At 44.8% G+C, this 19571-nt stretch overlaps 3 protein-coding genes across 6 annotated transcripts in view; 2 read left to right on the top strand and 1 right to left on the bottom strand.

Moving 5' to 3' along the window:
- LOC142952837 (protein NLRC3-like) overlaps positions 1-19571 on the top strand; it is a 77090-nt gene that overhangs the window by 20977 nt on the left and 36542 nt on the right. The window lies entirely within an intron of this gene.
- LOC142952842 (H(+)/Cl(-) exchange transporter 4-like) lies at positions 256-2811 on the top strand. The gene is made up of 6 exons (XM_076094827.1): positions 256-453; positions 1022-1176; positions 1259-1358; positions 1450-1637; positions 1744-1866; positions 1938-2811. Exons 1-6 carry the CDS (start codon positions 426-428, stop codon positions 2082-2084), a joined length of 741 nt encoding a protein of 246 aa, XP_075950942.1. The 5' UTR covers positions 256-425; the 3' UTR covers positions 2085-2811.
- On the bottom strand, positions 2740-15081 carry LOC142952848 (bifunctional epoxide hydrolase 2-like). The gene is made up of 20 exons (XM_076094833.1): positions 14552-15081; positions 12903-13009; positions 12102-12224; positions 11544-11622; positions 11307-11469; positions 10486-10676; positions 10286-10408; positions 10119-10190; positions 9769-9864; positions 9313-9391; positions 9121-9155; positions 8800-8826; positions 8595-8680; positions 8396-8507; positions 8201-8275; positions 8075-8117; positions 7856-7958; positions 3495-3564; positions 3315-3395; positions 2740-3225 (listed from the first exon to the last, which is right to left on the bottom strand). The coding sequence occupies exons 2-20, from the start codon at positions 12983-12985 to the stop codon at positions 3079-3081; spliced, it is 1788 nt and encodes a 595-aa protein (XP_075950948.1). The 5' UTR covers positions 12986-13009; positions 14552-15081; the 3' UTR covers positions 2740-3078.

Consider the following 19571-nt stretch of genomic DNA (forward strand, 5'->3'; position numbering starts at 1 on the left):
TGTACTACACCTCAGAGGTACATGTACTTTATACTGTACTACACCTCAGAGGTACATGTACTTTATACTGTACTACACCTCAGAGGTAACTCTCTCTTTACTTGTAACAGAGTATTTCTACACTGTGGTATTTGTACTTATACTTTAGTAAATGATCTGAGTAGTTCTTCTACCTCTGTCCATCACACCATCTTTACAATAGACGATCTACAACGTGAGCGTGAGGCTGAGCAGGTGCATTGTGGGAAACGTGAGTGTGAGGCTTAACAGGTGCATTGTGGGAAAAGCAGTCTATGACGCCGTCTGTTTATTTCTTGACGTTTAACGCCTCTTTTCTCTGTATATTTAAGCTAAAATGTGAAACGTAGCCGACATTAAACACGGTACTGATTCAAAGGACACATTCTCCACCTGTAGTCGTCAGGATGGACTGTAACATGGAGCCTGGTGACGGTAAGAAGACGACTTTATGGAGCTAACTGACGGATATAGCGTTAGCTTTACATGCTAACACAGCTAGCCGTGTCTGCAGCGTTCAGCTGTGTCTTCTTCTGCAGCTGTTGTGTTGTTCATGAACCGTGAGACTGTTTAAAGCTGCTGTTCAGCATCAGTGTCACGCTGCAGAGTTGTGCTCCGACGGTGGCTTCCATTGTTATTTATTATTTAATTACAAGAAACATAAACAACAACAAGAGGACGACAAGAGCAGTGATACAGGCCAGCTACCATCATGTAGTGTGTGTGTGTGTGTGTGTGTGTGTGTGTGTGTGTGTGTGTGTGTGAGATTAATAACTATTGAATTATTGCTTTTCTTTCAGTTAATGCTGAACGTTTCTAGCTGCAGCTCCTTCAGAACGTTTCTCTGTTTTTAGACTGTTGGCTGGAACAACAAATACATTTCTTTGATATTTCATTGACTGATGAAGAGAGTAAATATAAAAGTGTGTTCATCACGAGGTACACGCTGTGCAGCAGCAGATATTAAAGTGGAAGGTAACGATGAACACTTCCTCTCTGCCAGGCGGCAGCAGTGCCACGCCCACAGAGGAGATGAACGGAGCTGGAAACTTGATGGATTTCCTGGACGAGCCTTTTCCTGACGTGGGCACGTATGAAGACTTCCACACCATCGACTGGCTGAGGGAGAAGTCCAGAGACACGGACCGCCACCGCAAGGTGTGACCAGGTTCTCCACATACCCTCGTGTATACGTAGGAGTATTCATCAGCTGTAAGTACTCTCTGTGCTCGTCTACCAGATCACCAGTAAGAGTAAAGAGTCCTTCTGGGAGCTGATCAAGAGCCTGCTGGACGCCTGGTCGGGATGGGTGGTGATGCTGCTCATCGGCCTGCTCTCAGGTCAGTCAGGAGGGACCAGGACGCGGAACGTTCCCCAACAGATCCCTCTCAAAACATCACGTCTCACTGGGGAACGTTGTGTCTTCTGCAGGCACGCTGGCCGGAGTGATCGACCTGGCGGTGGACTGGATGACCGACCTGAAGGAAGGCGTGTGTCTGACGGCCTTCTATTACAGCCACGAGCAGCGCTGCTGGACGTCCAACGAGACGACTTTCGATGACCGGGACAAGTGTCCTCAGTGGCAGAAATGGGCCGAGCTGATGACGGGCCACGCCGAGGTCAGACCACGGGAACACGAGGAAGCACACGTTTGTAGAGAAGTCTCACTGTGGAGCAGCGTTTGACGGGCGGAGAGAGGATCGATGTGTGTTTGGTCTCTTTCAGGGAGCGGGGGCGTACGTGTTGAACTACTTCCTGTACGTTCTGTGGGCGCTGCTGTTCTCCTTCCTGGCGGTGTCGCTGGTGCGAGTGTTCGCTCCGTACGCCTGCGGTTCAGGAATCCCAGAGGTGAGAGAAGCGCTGACGACGGGTCACGCAGCTCTCCGACAGGCTCCAACAGTTGTGTGTTTGTTTTGCAGATCGAGACGATCCTCAGCGGCTTCATCATCCGGGGCTACTTGGGGAAATGGACCCTGCTGATCAAGACGGTCACCCTGGTTCTGGCGGTGTCGTCGGGCCTCAGCCAGAGGGCCCTCTTATATCTAACATTTATATCTAACATTTAACAGAACTTGTTTAACTTAAAGCGTAGTTCAAATGTTGACTTTAAAGAGAAGCCAGATGAGCATCATTGAGGCTGTTTGTGTTTCAGATGGAGAGGATCTACGAGCACATCATGCCGGCCTGGAAGAAGCTGTTTAAGGAGAAGAAGCTGTGAACACTTCTCCTTGTGACCACAGGAGGGCGACACTGTGCAGGAGTTCAAGACGACGGTTATGAGATGAAGAGATCATATTTGGGGTTTTTTTCTTGAAATATTGTCTAATATTACAGACATTTCATCTAAATGTCTACTTTGACTTTTTAATATATTTATTCCACGATTGTTCAGCATGAAGTCATAACATTTTGAAATATTAAAGTCATTTTTTAGAGAAAAGTTCATAATTTTTACATGAAAGTTTAAGTCTCAAGATAAACTCTATAATATAAAATATGTTGTCAAACATTTTGACTTTTTCCTCAAAATATTTAGACTCTCTCCGTGTGCTGCATATTTAATCACCGTGTCTTTAACCAAAGATAAATGCTACATAATGCTAAGCTAATAAACAGGAGCTACAGCTCACCATCAAAGGCTTCATGACGTCGTTTCAGTAGAAGTTCACACAAACCTTCATCTTTGTTTGCAGACCGATGGAATGTCTCCAGAATCAAACAAAGAGTTTAACAGAGTTTTATTGTCACAGTTGTCAAATCTCCACTTTACAAATAAAGTGATCTTGGAGCCGTGTTCTGTGTTTCTCTCATTTAGTTTGTCAGAATCCACCATGTGAGTCCTTCTGGTCCGTGTCTCGTGTGTTCATGTCGTCTCCTCCACATCTAAACATCTGAAGTTCATATCTGACTTATTGATGATTCTTTCCTTTAAAGATCACATGAATGGTTCATTTGTCTGATCGACAGTCTAAAGCAGCTCAACGTAGCATTCACAATGATTTATGTTCTTTCTGATATGTTTATGACTTCATATCATCATGGTGTCTGGCTCCGCCCCCCTCACAGTTTGGGGGCCACGTTGAGGCCTCCGGCCTCCTTCAGGGCTCCTTTGAGCCATGAGATCAGGATGCTGTTGGTCTCCTCCGGCCTCTCCATCTGAGTCCAGTGTCCACACTCCTCCAGGTGGGCTCTGCTCAGGTTCAGCATCTGCAGTCATTTACAATAATCCATATTTAATATAATCTACCATCACAACGGTGGGATTAGTAGTTCTTTGGGGGGTTTGTTTTGCTCACCTTGTCCTCCATTCCTTTGGAGAAGGCCGGCAGCAGCACCTGGTCTTTACCGGCCGTCACCATCAGAGTCGGCATCAGCAGCTGACACACACACACACACACACACACACACGTGTATTTATATGTACATGTATTCATATATGTATTGCCTGTGTGTGTGTGTGTGTGTGTGAGACGAACCTTCTCAGCGGGACGAGAACACGTCCACCTCCAGTTGGCCTCCATGTTCCGGTACCAGTTCAACGGCCTCCTGTGGAGCAGAGCAGCAGAAGGACTCGCTGTGAAGACACGTGAAGGTCTCTGCACCACAACTCTCACACCGAGTCCCTTTGTGGGACAACATGTCCACGACAACTCTCACACCGAGTCCCTTTGTGGGACAACATGTCCACGACAACTCTCACACCGAGTCCCTTTGTGGGACAACATGTCCACCACAACACTTCATCTTTGAGGACTTTGAGGTTGAGGACTTGATCATCACAGCTTGAGCCACAACACAGAGAGCAGCGCGGGGACGAGCTTCGGGGAGCTGCAGAGTCGGGCGATAATTCTGCGGCCACACAAGACACAACTGGGACCCAAGGACGGCCACTACTACAAAGCTTGAGAAGCGCAAAACGTTGTGAAAAGGTGATGAATGCGATCAGAGACTATTTCCCTCTCCTGCTTGTTGTTGTGGCGGTGGTGACGGACATGGTCGCTAACGATTGTAGCATGTCAGCTACAATCAGGCTGTACCCGGGCCCCAGCGGCAGCGTGCCAGCCACCACTGGGTTGGTCCCAGGCCCCAGCAGCAGACGACGACGACGACAGCGACAACAACAGGAGCAGCTAACACCATCAGTGCCGGGTCTGTTAGCGGCGGCTCGTCCGCAGCCTGGATCCACTGTAAGTCGGCATACACAACTCCCCTGTGGGAGCTGTCAACGCAGACCATCCCTGACAAAACCCAGGAATCCAGCTCTGAAGAAACTCAGGACAAGAATCTTCAGAACATTGAACCACGCCGAGTTAGTATGGGACCCTGGTTCTAAACCTAGAGGGTTGTTATGTGGTCACTTGAACATCCGTAGCATGGTACCCAAACGTGAGCACATTGAACATCTACTTGACAACTCACATGTAGACATCCTAGGCTTATCTGAAACTTGTCTCTCGAGCTCCTCACCTGAAGCAGCCGTCCTTACACCTGGTTATAATGTGTTTAGGCAGGATAGGACCATGGGGAGGGGTGGGGGGGTCCTACTATATGTTAAAGACACCATCAAATGCAGCCAACTTATATCCCCCAGTGGAGTTAACATTGAGTCTGTTGGCGTGAAAATCTCCTTATCTGCGGAAATGTCTTGTGTCTTAATATGTCTGTACCGCCCACCCTCTGCCAAAAAAGATTTCTATAACCAACTACAAGCCCTCCTAAATCACCATGGAGACCATACTGAAGACATTATAATCGGGGATTTTAATATCAACTGGGATGTGAAGAAAGACAGAAAAATGCTTAAACAAACCATGGATCATTTCAACCTATCCCAGCTGATTGAAAAACCCACCAGGTTAACTAACCACTCCAGAACAAGAATTGATTTGCTGTTTTCAAACAGACCTGAAAGAATTGTAGCCACTCATAACCTTCTCACAGGTCTCTCGGATCACAATGCAATTCTTTTCTCCAGAAAATTAACTAAGTCACGATTCTCCAACTCCTTCTCAAAACCAGTTAATTCTACGCCCTGTTATGAATTCATACCAAAAAACCAGCAACATAACCTAGCGGCAGCCTTACACGAATACAACTGGGCCAAATTACTCTCATGTATGAACCCTGAGAGTGGTGGTGATCTGTTTAACAGGTCAGTCAAAGAGATTATGGCCCCTTTCATCAGTGGAGGGAGAAATAAGGTGAAGAAGGGCAACTCTACCATGGGTGAATGAGGAATGTAGAGTGCTCATGTCTGCTAGAGACATACTGTTGGAACAGTCGCTGAAGACCGGCCTGGGTACCGACAGATTACAATTTACAACGAGCAGAAATAAAGTTACTCAGACGTTACGTAAGGCTAAAGCCAACTTTTTCCTGGAAATCATCGCAAATGCACAAGGTAACGGTAAAATGATCTGACAAAACATTAACAAATTGGTTGGCCGTAAATGCAAACAGGACAAGGAACTAGAGCTCTCTATAAATAACTTTCTAGTGAGGGATCCCATCACTCTGGCTACTAGTCTAAACCACTTTGTTTTGGAGTCAGTGGATGAGATAGCCAAGCTCTTCTCCTCTCCTGAATGTAGTGAGAGCCCGGTCAACTCTATCCAACCTGTCTTCAAGATCACTGAAATAACTGACTCAGAGGCAGCCAAGCTCATTAGTGGTATGAGAAGCTCCAAAGCCAAGGATGTCTTTGGCTTTAACGCCAACTTTTTTAAAGAACATAAGGACTCCTTGGTCCAACCCGTAACTCATCTGGTTAACCTATCCCTTAAACATGCAGTGGTCCCCTCAGCCTGGAAGGTGGTGGTGGTAACCCCAATCTTCAAGTCTGGGAAAAAATCTGACATGTCTAACTACAGACCAATCTGCATCTTACCGATAATATCAAAAATAGCAGAGAAATGGGTTGCCCAACTTCCTGTAGAGCATCTAAACAAAGACCATCCCCTGTTGCATCCTATGCAGTTTGGTTTTCGTGCCCACCACTCGACTGAGACGGCCCTGTGTGTCCTTATTGAAAAGATCAAGGGTCTGTTGGACAAGAATGCATGTGTCGGTGCTATCTTTTTAGATCTCAAGAGAGCTTTCGACACTGTAGATCACCAAATCCTACTGTCCAGGTTAACCCATTTCAACTTTTCCACCCATGCTCTGAACTGGTTCAAATCATACTTATCCAGCAGGAAACAATCTGTTACTGTAGATGGTGTTAGGTCTCCCTGTCTTGAATGTCCTGTAGGTGTTCCTCATGGATCGGTCCTTGGGCCGCTTTTATTTTCCCTGTTTATTAACACACTACCCAACTCCTGTCAGAATATACTTACACAGATGTACGCGGATGATGCTGTAATCTTTACATCAGCTAAAAACAACCAAGACGCTTTACGCATCCTCTCATCCGCTATGTCTGATGTCCAAGCTTGGCTCACTAAATCCTGCCTCCTGTTGAATACGAAAAAAACTGTATGTATGATTTTCTCCAAACGTGCCCAAAAAATAACACACTCGAATATATTTGTAAAGGGAACAGAGCTAGACTTAGTAACCGAGTTCAAGTACCTAGGGGTAACTCTAGACTCCACCCTGACCTTTAAGAGCCATGTCAAAAAGGTAGCGACTCGCATCAAATTCAACCTCCTAAATTTCAGGCACATCAGAAACAGCTTGACAGAAAACGCAGCCAGGACATTCCTACGTTCCATGATCGTCGCACATTTAGTGTACTGCCTGACCAGCTGGTCACTCACGTGCACAGCAACACTCAAACCCATAGAATCTCTGTATAAGAGAGCACTCAAAGTCTTTGACAAGAAACCGCGAACCTATCATCACTGCCACATCCTGAACAAACATAAGTTTTTAAGTTTTAACAACCTTATCAGCCTTAAAGAAGCCAGCATCATTTACAAAGTCCTAAATGGTCTGGCACCTCCTCCGCTGAACGAGTACATCAAACAGAGACCTGTCTGCGGCCCTGCGACTAGAGTCACCAGAGCCTCCGACAGAGACTGTGTCATCCCACACAGGCGCACCACCTTTGGTCAGACGGTTCTGTCTGTCAAAGGCGGCACCCTCTGGAACACTTCACCATCCTCCGTTAGGGAGTGCCCAAACTTCAGCACTTTTAAAAAGCACATGAAGGGATGGCTGTTGTCCACCCAAACTTGTGCACATAGATAGTTTAACCTGGGTTAGCAGTATTAGTGTCATGGATATGTGATGCACTAATGCTATATGAATGAATGAAACCTTAAATGTGCAAATTAATTAATGCCCTTATGTGCAATATATCTGGGTGCAATACGATGAATATGAAATTTCTTCCTTACACTGATATTTTTTTCTAATTTCTTTTATATATATACATGCGATTCCTTTTTTATCCATTGTTAACTTTTTATTATCGAACTATTGTGTATTGTCAGCTACAGACTAATTGATTTTAGTTTATTACTATTGCATTTTGGCATGACCTTTTCCTTTAGGACACTCAGCCTGTACATTGTGGCAGCGGGACAGACAATGGAAATCAGCCTTGCGGCTGTAATTGGGTGCATTTACATTTTAATTTAAAGTGTTCATCAATGTACATTGTCCCTCTCGAACAAATAAAAACTAAACTAAACAACTCTCACACCGACTCACTTTGTGGGACAACATGTCCACGACGTCCATCACAGCTTTAACTGCTCTCAGTGATTCACTTTACATGAGTCATGAGTCATGAGTCAGCAGATAAACACAGTTCATGGTTCATTATAACGTGTTCGGTTCTTATTGTGTTCAGATGTGTGAGGGTTGACTTTAGGTGACAGTGACCTCTGACCTGAAGCCTCGCTCTCCGTACTGGCTGACGTAGAACTGCAGGTCGGCCTCCGTCAGCATGCAGCTGCGCTTTATCTGCTGCGGGAGACCCACGAACAGACCCCCTACACACACACACACACACACACACACACACACACACACACACACACACACAGTCAGGACTCTGTGTGTTATACGTATATATATATATATAAACATATATGTGTTCATGCTTCACCTCGAGCACAGACTCCTCTGGTGCTGACAGCCGGACGCTTCTCCTGAGAGACAAACGTGTTTATTGTCGTGTTTCATATCTTTAGTGATCACGTGACTCGTGTTCCTCGTGTGTGAGTCTCCTCACCGCTTCAGCGCTGCTGGAGAAGAAGATGTTGAACGTTCTCTCCAAGTCTTCCTCCAGCTCGGCCTCTGCTACGCCCTGACACACACACACACACACACACACACACACGTTTTAAACTCCTTCATATACAAGTCCTGTACAATGAATACCTCTGAGGTGTAGTGCAGTAGAAGTACACGCTGTACACAGACTCACAGGTGTTTGGAAGTACAGCTGGTAATCAAAGACGGGAACATTCTTGAGTTTGTCAGCAGGACTCACTGACGGGTCCACAGAGAACAGAGGAGTGTTCAGAGACGCTGCAGCCCTGCACACACAACAACCAGCACGTTGTACTACTATATACACACATATATACACACATATATATATATATAAAGTACTGTGTGTGTACCTGACTCTCTCAGGGAAGTACTGAGCCATGCTCCACACCAGGGCGCCGCCCCAGTCGTGACCCACCAGGGTGACCTGAGGGATCGCCTGCAGAGACACGACATGGAGTACAAGTACAAGTACAAGTACCAGCATCAGGTAGTACTTCTGTTTATGGACCAATCACAACTTTATACTTCATATTCATCAGTGAGTCACTTACTCACCATTCTGTCCAGAAATGTGATTAAATCCTGAAGAAAACATTCAAATTATTACAACATCACTGGATGAGTACAACGACGTGTATTTATATATATATATATATATATATGTATTTATATATATATATATATATATATAAATGTATGTCTTTATACTTCATGATGAACATGAAGCTGCATTGGTGTCACAATAACAAGTGCGTCTATGAAGATCTTTATGAAGCTGAAGAAGGTTTATTATACTTCATAACGTTTCATCCTGATTCCTCATGTGTGTGTCTTTGAATACTTGTGTACTTGTACTTCATGAAGTGTGTGTCGTACCTTACAGAGCTGCTCCTGAGAATATTCTTCTACGTCTGTCGGAGGAGAAACACACAAACGTCTTCACGTCAGAGTTCACTGGTTCACTGTTAAACTCTCTACTTGAGCTTCACTCTGAATCTGTTTCACTGAGATGGAACATTGTGAATCAACTGAAGGAGCTCTGAAGGAGCTCTGTGATTGGACGATCACCTGGGGGCGCTGTGGAGCCTCCGTAGCCCTTCATGTCCAGAGCCAGCACCCTGAACCCGGCTGCTGCCAGGGCCGGGATCTAGAGAGGGGGGGGGGGGGGGGGAGAGAGGAGAGAGAGAGAGAAGGGGGAGAGAGGGAGGAGAGAGAGAGAGGAGAGAGAGAGAGGGAGGAGAGAGGGAGGTGGGGGGAGAGGGAGGAGAGAGGGAGTAGAGAGAGAGAGGGAGGGAGGAGAGGGAGGAGAGAGAGAGGTGGGGGAGAGGGAGGAGAGAGAGAGAGGCGGGGAGAGAGGGAGGAGAGAGAGAGAGGGAGGGAGGAGAGGGAGGAGAGAGGGAGTAGAGAGAGAGGGGGAGGGAGGAGAGAGAGGGAGAGAGAGAGAGAGAGGGAGGAGGTGATGGTCACTGTGACTCAGGGAGCATCATCGTTGTGCTCGCTGGGTGTCAGCAGGACGCTTGTTACCTGGTACCTCCAGGAGTACCAGCTCTCAGGGAAGCCGTGACACAGAACCACTGGAGGACCTGAACCCATCTCCACGTAATGAGTCCTCACACCAGGCTGAGACACACACACACACACACACACACACACACACACACACACACACACACACACACACACAGAGGAATTATTCAGAGTAATGTCACAGGAACACATAATACATAATGACTCCACACATCTGAACCGTGTCACATTCTGCCGCTGCCTCTATGAAGCATTAACTGTAGAGGGCAGTGTGCATGCTGCCTCCTCCTACATGTGTGTGTAGCACACTACACAGTGCGCTCCATAGTGTGCTAGGACTGTGTTACCCTGATGGAGACGTATCCATGCGACACGTCATCAGGGCTGCAGGATGGTGGAGGACTCTCTGCTCCCACAGCCTGAAACACACACACACACACACACACACATGGGAGGACTTATGTCATCCAAGCGATGACTTCCATCCACGTTGCAGAAGAGCTCCGGTCCACACCTGAACTCCAGTGAAGCTGGCCAGTTTGTTCAGAGCGTCCTCCAGGTTCTCCACCAAGATGGCCTTCATCCCGGCTCCCTCTGCGGCCGCCACACCTTCCTCATCCGCATCCAGCCACAGAGCCTGAAATGACACCCACAGGGTGACGGTGCTGAGCGCTCACACACACGTCTAAACGCCGCCGCTGTGCCGGGGTCTACCTGCTGTGATGTCACTCCCAGGTGCTGCAGAGCAGAGCGGAACGAGGCGGGCTCTGGGACCCTGTGACCTGAGCGACAGGACTGGAGGACCAGGTCAAAGTGGGCCCCCAGCTGAGAGAGGAGGCGGGCCGGACCGCCTCCAGCGGCGACGTCATCTAGCCAGTGATTGGCCAGGACGGCTGTCAGTAACCCTGATGGGATGGAAGGAAGTTTACCAGCCTGAAGCCACCGGCCTCTCTTCTTCATGTGCTACGGAGCAGCGTGAGGGACAAGAATAAGAACACACACGCTTCTGCACTTTCAGAATAAAGACTAGAATAAACTTGATGTTTCAGATTAAAGTTGAACTTTTGAGAATAAATCAAACTACTAACACAAGTACTGAACGTTGGACTTTACTTGTGCATGTGTGTGTTTGTTTCCTCCTCAGACTGAATAAAGGAAGTGGACGTAGCCGTCGCCATTTTGGCTTTTGGCAACCAGTGAACAGGAAGTGACCATATTTGGACTGAGGAGCAGTGACGCCGACGTAGAGACCTGTCAATCACCGTGTAGCCCCGCCCTAAAGCATCCCCTGCTTTATGGTCTGTGTGACTCTAAATGGACCATAATGTACTAAATGAACATCATGCTGTATTGAAGAAGACTTGAAACTAGAGATTGAGACCATAAACTCATGTTTACAATGTTTACTGAGGTAATAAATCAAGAGAGAAGTAGAGTCATTTTCTCATAGACTTCTATACAACCAGAGGAGTCGCCCCCTGGTGGACACTAGAGAGAATGCAGGTGTGAACAGATCTACTGATGCACGTTTGTACCACTGTGACGCAGACTGGCAGCTGTCTTCAGCACGGCTGGTTGGACGTCCATCATGGCCTCTCTGAGCTCCTCCAGCAGGCGTCTCGCTGACCAATCAGACGGCAGAGTCACACCTTTGACCCCGGCCTCCTTCACGCACTCCGCCTCCAAGGCCGGGATCATCTGCACACAGGTTTCAAGGATGAAGGAGGCGGTAAAATACTCCGTGAATGTCAAAGACTCGTGACGTCACCCACCTGAGAAAGGGTGAGCTGGCCTCTCTCCGCCCGGCTCATGGCTCCGTCCTTCAGGGACGCCACTCCGGACAGGAAACCGCTGCAAAGCACAGAGACACGCCCACCGACATGAATACGTCTGCATCAGGAGGCTCAGTGGAGACATGAATTCAACTGGAAGTATTAAATACGTCTCAGCGGGTCAGAACATTATTGGATCATTTTCAATCAGCAGACGGAGCTGATTCATTAATCACTGAAGACTAACGAGTGTTCAGAATGAACTGAACATCTCTGCAGTGACTGTGAGCTCATCAGGAGTTACATCATAAACACTGGAACACGTCATTAACCTTTGCACAGTGAACCCGCGCTCACTAAACATGTTCCCGACGTGTTCAGACTAGTAACACACTGAAACACACGCACTCATTTTAATACAGATGTATAGAAACATCTGACACAGCGACGGGATGTCCTGCTGTGACACATAGTTAGAATGCAGTTTATAAGAGGAATAAAAAGCTTAAATCTTTGTGTTGTTACAGTGAGTTGTTGCGTAACAGTCTCTCTTCTCACCCTGGCAGCTTGTGCAACTCCTCCAGCTTCTGTAGAACTGCACGAGGCCTGCAGGAGACCACCACTCCCCAGAAGTTGAACAAGACGGCTTTCTTCTCCGACATCTCCGCCATGTCTCTGGATCTGTGATATATAAGTCTGTGATATATAACTCTGTGATATATAAATCTGTGATATATAAACCTGTGATATATAAATCTGTGATATATAAACCTGTGATATATCAGTCTGTGATGTGTCTGCCTCTGTGTGAGGCTCTTGAGGAGAGACTTTGCCCTCTGAACAGACTCGCTCAGCCGGTCCGCCCACTTGTCCTGCACGCTCCCATGTTGAGACAGAACTGGGACAAAGGGACGCCTGTGTGTGGTGGGGACGTGCACGTACGTGTACGTCTTCATGTTATCAGTAACACGAGGAAGGCGTGTGAGGGAAACTGTTACTGTGTTCAAGTTGTACACATGAACCCTCATGAAGAGCAGAAAGACCCTCTTTACTGTTTGACCTGTTTCCACAGACCTCCATGCAGAGCTTATCATGTAGATATATATATACATGTATATACCTAAATACACATGTTGGTTGTTTTAGTTCATATGGAGATCACAGACTCTTTCAGTCAGCAGAGAACTGAAGGAACATGTGCGTCATTTATAACAGTAGAGTTGTTGTCTGCTGGTCAACAGCGACACCTTGTGGCCTCTTGTGGCCTCTTGCAGCATGAAGTGTCCAATTAAGTGAAGGTGCAATCAAACCAGGAAACGATCAGACAGGTAATGTGCATGAAGGCTGTTGGGTTCGGACCTGCGGACACAGAGAGAAACCCAGTCCACCTCCCCGGGGATGAGAGGCTCCCACTGGGCCACACAGGAGAGGTAACTGCTCATGGACTGTTGTTGTAGAGCGCGTTTCTAGTGAGGAAGAAGAGAAGAACCGTGTTTTTAAAGGGAGAGCAAGAGGAACAGACCACAGAGATCTACTCTGTTGTTACTACGTGGCATTGTCCAAAGACTCATCATGTTAGATAATAAACCTGTGATGATGACAATGTTTAGAAATATGTCCGTGTCCTTGTTTCAGCAGCTCATGTAAAGCTCTTTATTTCAGATTTAGGACTGTTTGAGTTCACTGACGTCACTTTGACAAAACTGCGCTCAACTCAGCAGACACGTGACTGTTAGTGCGCCTATAAGGACTTTGCAAAGTTAGCGGAAAGATTAACGTCAGACAACATCCGGTTTCCAAAATAAGATGTCAACGAAGCGAGAAAGTTTTAACGTGAGACAACATCCGGTTTCCAAAATAAGATGTCAACTAAGCGTATATATAAATTGCATAATGTGGAAATAAGATTAAATGAATTATATTAACATTAAGTATAAAACATGTTACCTGCATCTCGTGAGTTAAAGCTACATTGTGGATGAAGTGTCTTTATTCTTTGATTTGAGGATTGATGAAAGATAATTAAATGAATAATATCTGACTTACTGATATGTATTTGTTCAGGACATTTCTGACCACATCCAAACAACAATCAAACATCTTAACTTAACCAATTAAGATACTTTATGAAGTACAAACTGAACTGAAATTGTACCTTCGAATATCTGGTGCTATAAAAATATTCTTCTCAATAACTGCAGACAATGACTGATGTGTATGTGTTCAGGCCATCGTTGACTCACCCAGACTGACAATCAGACATTTTACTGTAATAAGAGATGTTCCAAAGTCAAAGTCTAAAGTCTTGAAGGTGCTGTCAGAACCTAATCAAATATAATCACACACCTCTTTTCTGAAGATAAGGAATGTATGAAAAAATGTAAGATGTTAAATATAAAATAATAAAAAGACTCAACTTTGACCTCTGAAATGCGCATGTCTGCCATTTTCTTCATCATCACATAGAAAAAAAAAAAAAAAACTCTGTTGTGCAGATGTCCTGATTTACTTTTTTAATGTACAAATGTTAGACTTTTACTTTGAAAAATCTATTGTTACAGTAAAAATTATTCTTTTTTGTAGGGTTGTAATCAGACTTGTCTTGAACACATATGCATCAGTTATAGTTTAGAATTATTGAGAAAATACTTTTTATGACACTTAAAATATTAAGAAATGTACCTGATTCTCTGTACAAATGTATGATTTTCTGTTTGGATGGAGTCAGAGATGTGTTGAACACATACAGTATGCATCAGTCATTGTCTGGAATTATTTAAAAAATCTATTCTTATAGCACCTCAAATATTATGATATTAGCCTTTTTGTCCTGAACATATATGCATCAGTCATTGTTTGGAATTATTTAGAAAATATTTTTATAGCACCTGAACCTGAACCTGAACCTGAACCCAGCTGTGGGTCCTTGAGGAGTGACGGGTCCATGGAGGAGCTATTTGTAACGTAAGTCAGCATCAGTTAGTCACAAAACATGTGAAAGAACAAACCTTCTTAAAGTAGAAACTGCACACTGAAACTTCTCTGGTGGTCTTCTTCTCTGTCTAACAGGGACCTCAGGGAACCGGACCCTGAACTGGACTCTGATGAACCTGAACCCAGCTGTGTGTCCTTAAAGAGTGACGGGTCCATGGATCCGCCGCTGTCTTTCAGAAACAGTGGCCAAACGCCCAGGTAATGAATCATCCAGGGTACAACAGCAGGTACAGTTAACGTCTCTGTCAAACAACCACTCCAAAAATAGCCGGTAAAATATCGCCGTGACTCACCGATTATGATTCATAACGTCTCCCTCATGCATGATACTCCACCAAAAACGGTCTTGCTAGATGGCTAAGGGTCCACACGATCCAATCCAGTAAAAGATTTAGTCCAAAACACATTAGTACGTCCATAAACACCCACGGGGGGCTGTTGCATCATTCCAAATTAGCCAGCAGATATTGATAATTTTCTATGTATTTTAGTCATATCTCCCGGTAACATGTAAACATTGCCGTCTCTGTGTCTCAAAATGGCGGCTGCAGTCTGCCGGTTAGATTGACACCTCATTTGACCCAATAGGAGCTTCCATAGCCTGGTCACATTCTGGAACAGCCAACGAGAGTCCGCTTTGAAAGACAATGCGCGCCTCTCTTCTTTGGGTAAATCTTGAGCCAATTGCAACAGATCCTGTTCAAACTCAGGTTTCAAATAGCCAATGAAATTACGAAGAGAACGCTATGCAGATTCCCGCAAAGCATGTAGGGAAAATGTTTGCGAACTCAAATCTCACACCGTCAGTGAGGTACTTGTTACCGATCTTGAACACCAAAGTGTAGTTAGTAGTGATGGGAATTCCGGCTCTTTTTAGAGAACCGGCTCTTTTGGCTCGGCTCACTAAAAAGAGCCGGCTCTTTCGGCTCCAAAATGGCTCTTCAGATTTTTTGGTGCTTAAATTAATTTATTACCAACAATAATGTAAAATTATGCGCAATATGAGTTACTAATGTAAAAAAAAAAATGCACTTTATCAAATGTTTATTATATAAATACACTTTTATTTATACACTCTTCAGAGTGATAAAAAAAAAAATTAGAAAGTGCAAAAACAAACGTTTAACTATTTACAAATGAACTTAACTAACTTTTAACTATTTTAAACTTTTAGCTTTTTAATACTTAACAAATTTAAAGTGAAACAACATACAGAAGCTTACAGATGCTGTAGACACTGCAGTTGCAGCAACAGTTGCAGTAGACATACTGGCACCTTCATTAATATCAGGTTCACTTGCTTGTCTTTTTTCTTCCAATTGCACTGATGGATGAACAGTTCTCATGTGCCTGTGCAGGTTGTTTGTGGAGCCAGCTCGATATGAGATTTTAGTCTTGCAGACTCTACATTCTGCCTTAGTTTGGTCAATGTAATTGAAATGTGTCCAGATTTTGCTGCGTTTCCTGTTGACACTCATTTTCTCAACTTTTTTTTTTTACCTTTCCAGTCCGTTGCTCTCTTTCTCTCTCGTGACTCGTCTCCCTCCCTCCTGTTCGTGTGCTGTGTGTGTAACTCCCGCCCCTCCCCCCTCTGCTCAGTGCAGGCACAGAGACGACACCACACATATTGACCAATCAAATGCAGAGAGAGAGAGAGAGACCGTTTCGTTCGCGACTGACACATCACTAGTAGTTGGTGAATTTTCAAGAATCTGTGAAAGTTGACAATGGTTAAATATGTTGTAGATAACCATATATCGACATAAACAAACTATAGTTCAAATTTCGGACACGTAGTTTATCGTAGTCTGTGCATTTTGACATGGTGACTACGAGCCTCCAAATGCGCTTTTACGCGGACGTACTCTTAGTAAACTATGTGTAAAATATTCATTTTCTGTCGTATTAACGAATTTGAACTTGTACCAGGTACTATGACTTCATGCTGTGGTACCATTGTGTTTTCCAGCTAATAAGTCCTATCCATGGTTATCTGCAGGCATCTGTTGGCCAAAAACAATCCAGGCGGAAATAAAAACCTTCTGTTTCAGTGTGTTGTAGCTTCATTAGCTCAATGCTAGTAGCACTTACAGTGATGCTTTAGTGATTGTTTAGAAACTTCAGAGTGTTACCTTTCAATAGAGACTAAAACCACACATGTACTCCCAATGGTTCAATAAGAGCTGTCAGTTTACTTTGGGTACGCCTTGGATAGGCGTTTTAGGCAAATTTTACAGGAGTGATAAGAGGGAGTGACAGGTCCAAGGAGATGCCGCTATTTTTCAAAAGAAGGTCCTTCAGAAAGAAGAAACCTTCACAAAAGCCCGGGTAAGTCATTATCCAGGACAACCAGCGGAGGGTTCAGCTGCAGGGCAGCAGAGGCTGAATGGGGTTAAAAGCACTGGAGAAGAGGTTCAGCTGGTATTTATGAATGCAGACGGTATGATGGTCGATGGCGTCATGAACACAGACGCTCCTCTTTCTGTGATGCTGTATTGATGTGATGAGGTCAGTCTCTAAGGAAGATGGTGACTGACAGTTTGGGGATTTTAATTATCTGTAAACTCATATCTCATATTCATGGACTACTTTCATTCTCTTGTTGATAGTTTCTTGTCTTCCAGAAGCTTCTGTAGCTGAAGATTAAAAAGTGAATTTCCTTTTTGTTCTCTCTGTCTAACAGGAAGCGCAAGAGACTGGACTCTGATGAACCTGAACCCAGCTGTGTGTCCTTCAGGAGTGACAGGTCCAAGGATCTACCGCTGTGGTTCAGAAACAGTGGCCAAACGCCCAGGTAATGAATTATCCAGGGAACCAGTGGAGCGTTCATAAACACCTCTATTCTCAATGCTTTTATTCTCTCGACTGATTGGTAACAGAAACTCCTTCCTGTTTTTAAAGCGTCTAAAACTAATTTGTGATTGCGTCGTTTTCTGAGGCGCTAAACCAGGGGTGGGCAAACTTTTTGGCTCGGGGGCCACATTGAGTTTTAAAATTTGACAGACGGGCCGGGCCAGTAGCAGATTAATGGAGTGTTTGTGTGAACTAATATAAATTACAAGTAAAAGTAACTTGCATTTAATTTCAGTGGGAACAGTGTTGTTGGTCACCCTTTTTAACCAGTGCATCAACGTTTGGTGTTTGGTTGTGGCAATTCTCAGAACAGATCTGAGGTGTTCATCAGTTAACTGGGATCTTACACAGTATTTTTTTATCGCATTAATGCATATTTTATTGTGCACTTACTTATTAAGCAGTCATTTTTGACACTGTTTTTAGTGTAAAGGTTAATGACTGGTATTTTTAGCAGTTTGATTATTTGAAGGGATGATGCAAATATTTGACTTTAACATCTAACATTATCAGAGTTCTGCTCTGTAATGTCTTTCCTTGTCTCTCCCCCCTGTATCACGGTGTGGGTACATCTCACTGGAGTCAGGAAACGTATCAGAATACCCTTATTTTATTGACTAAATTGCATCACGTGACGTGATTTACAACGCATTGGTCGGTGTTTTTCCTGCACCGCTGAACAAGTGCCGTAAATGCTGGAAAGGAGCGTGAATAACTCCGCTGCATGAAGCAAAGGCCCGCGACCCACTGAAAACGGGTCCGCGATGAACCACCAGTTGAGAATCACTGGTCTACAGGATCGTGACGAGCGGTGAACAGCTGTTTGTGTGGCGTGTCTTACGTCTCTTCCTGTTTCCTTCACCTACATTCCCCTGGGTCCTAAGCCCCTCCATGTACAGCTTCTTATCACCCTCTTTGCACCAACGTACATTTATAACAAATACCACACATATTACACGGTAATCAGCGTTGCATATGTGTCAAACTCTATCGGTGCATCTCCGGTCAGTCTTTGTTCATCCTGCATCGTTCTGTTCTTTGATGTAACGTAACTGGAGCCATGGAGCCTCTCCCAGCTGTTAGCAGACTGTTGTGCGAGCAGGCTCGCGAGTGAGCTGTACCCAGCATGCAGTTCGGCGGTGAAATTTTATAAATGTACAATTATTAGTGTTACAAATTGTTTATGTGTCACAGACTGTTGTGTGCTGTGGTGTTCTTCTCTGTTAAAGAGCATTAGTTGTGGGTTGTTAATTGTTGTTATAAAGTTATGACCATGACTAGGGTTCCCTCTCAATACATATAAGAGAACTAGCGCTGACCGCTCAAAGAATACATTTAGCTGCCTGTTGAAAGCAGACAGCAGTTGTTTCAGCTATGCACCGGTATAATGGTGTGTGAAGAATTCATATCATACGGGAAATTAAAACCGGTATACTGCCCAGCCCTAGTCTTTATTATAGTTCGGACAATGGTCTACCAATATTTGACGGGCCGGATTAAAAAGCCCAACGGGCCATAGTTTGCCCATGCCTGCGCTAAACTAAGTTGTAGGCTCCTTCAAACTGGCTCGTTTGTCACCTGCTGCTCTTTAAAGTAAAAGGGTGCAAGCCTCGAAGTTAGCCACAACTTTGGATCGGGCAGCCATGTAGCGTTTACCCCGGAGGAAATATCAAGAAACACCAGGTTCACACCTGCATTCTCTCTAGTGTCCACCAGGGGGCGACTCCTCTGGTTGTATAGAAGTCTATGAGAAAATGACTCTACTTCTCTCTTGATTTATTACCTCAGTAAACATTGTAAACATGAGTTTATGGTCTCAGTCTCTAGTTTCAAGTCTTCTTCAATACAGCATGATGTTCATTTAGTACATTATGGTCCATTTAGAGTCAGACAGACCATAAAGCAGGGGATGCTTTAGGGCGGGGCTACACAGTGATTGACAGGTTTCTACCAGAGACGTAGATGGTGTCCCTACGTCACTCCTCCTCAGCCCAGATATGGTCACTTCCTGTTCACTGGTTGCAAAAAAAAAACAAGTTGGCAACGGCAAAATAGCCAAACTTGAGGCTCCAAAGCATCAGTCCACAAACCAATGAGAGACGTCACCGTTGCTACGTCCACTTCTTTTTTTTTTTTTTTTTTTGTAAATTGTGTTTATTCTCAAAAGCAGAGTACACAGTT

This window comes from Anarhichas minor, unplaced genomic scaffold, assembly GCF_050575085.1.
Source record: "Anarhichas minor isolate MPS153535 unplaced genomic scaffold, ASM5057508v1 ptg000018l, whole genome shotgun sequence".
NCBI classification, from domain to species: domain Eukaryota; kingdom Metazoa; phylum Chordata; class Actinopteri; order Perciformes; family Anarhichadidae; genus Anarhichas; species Anarhichas minor.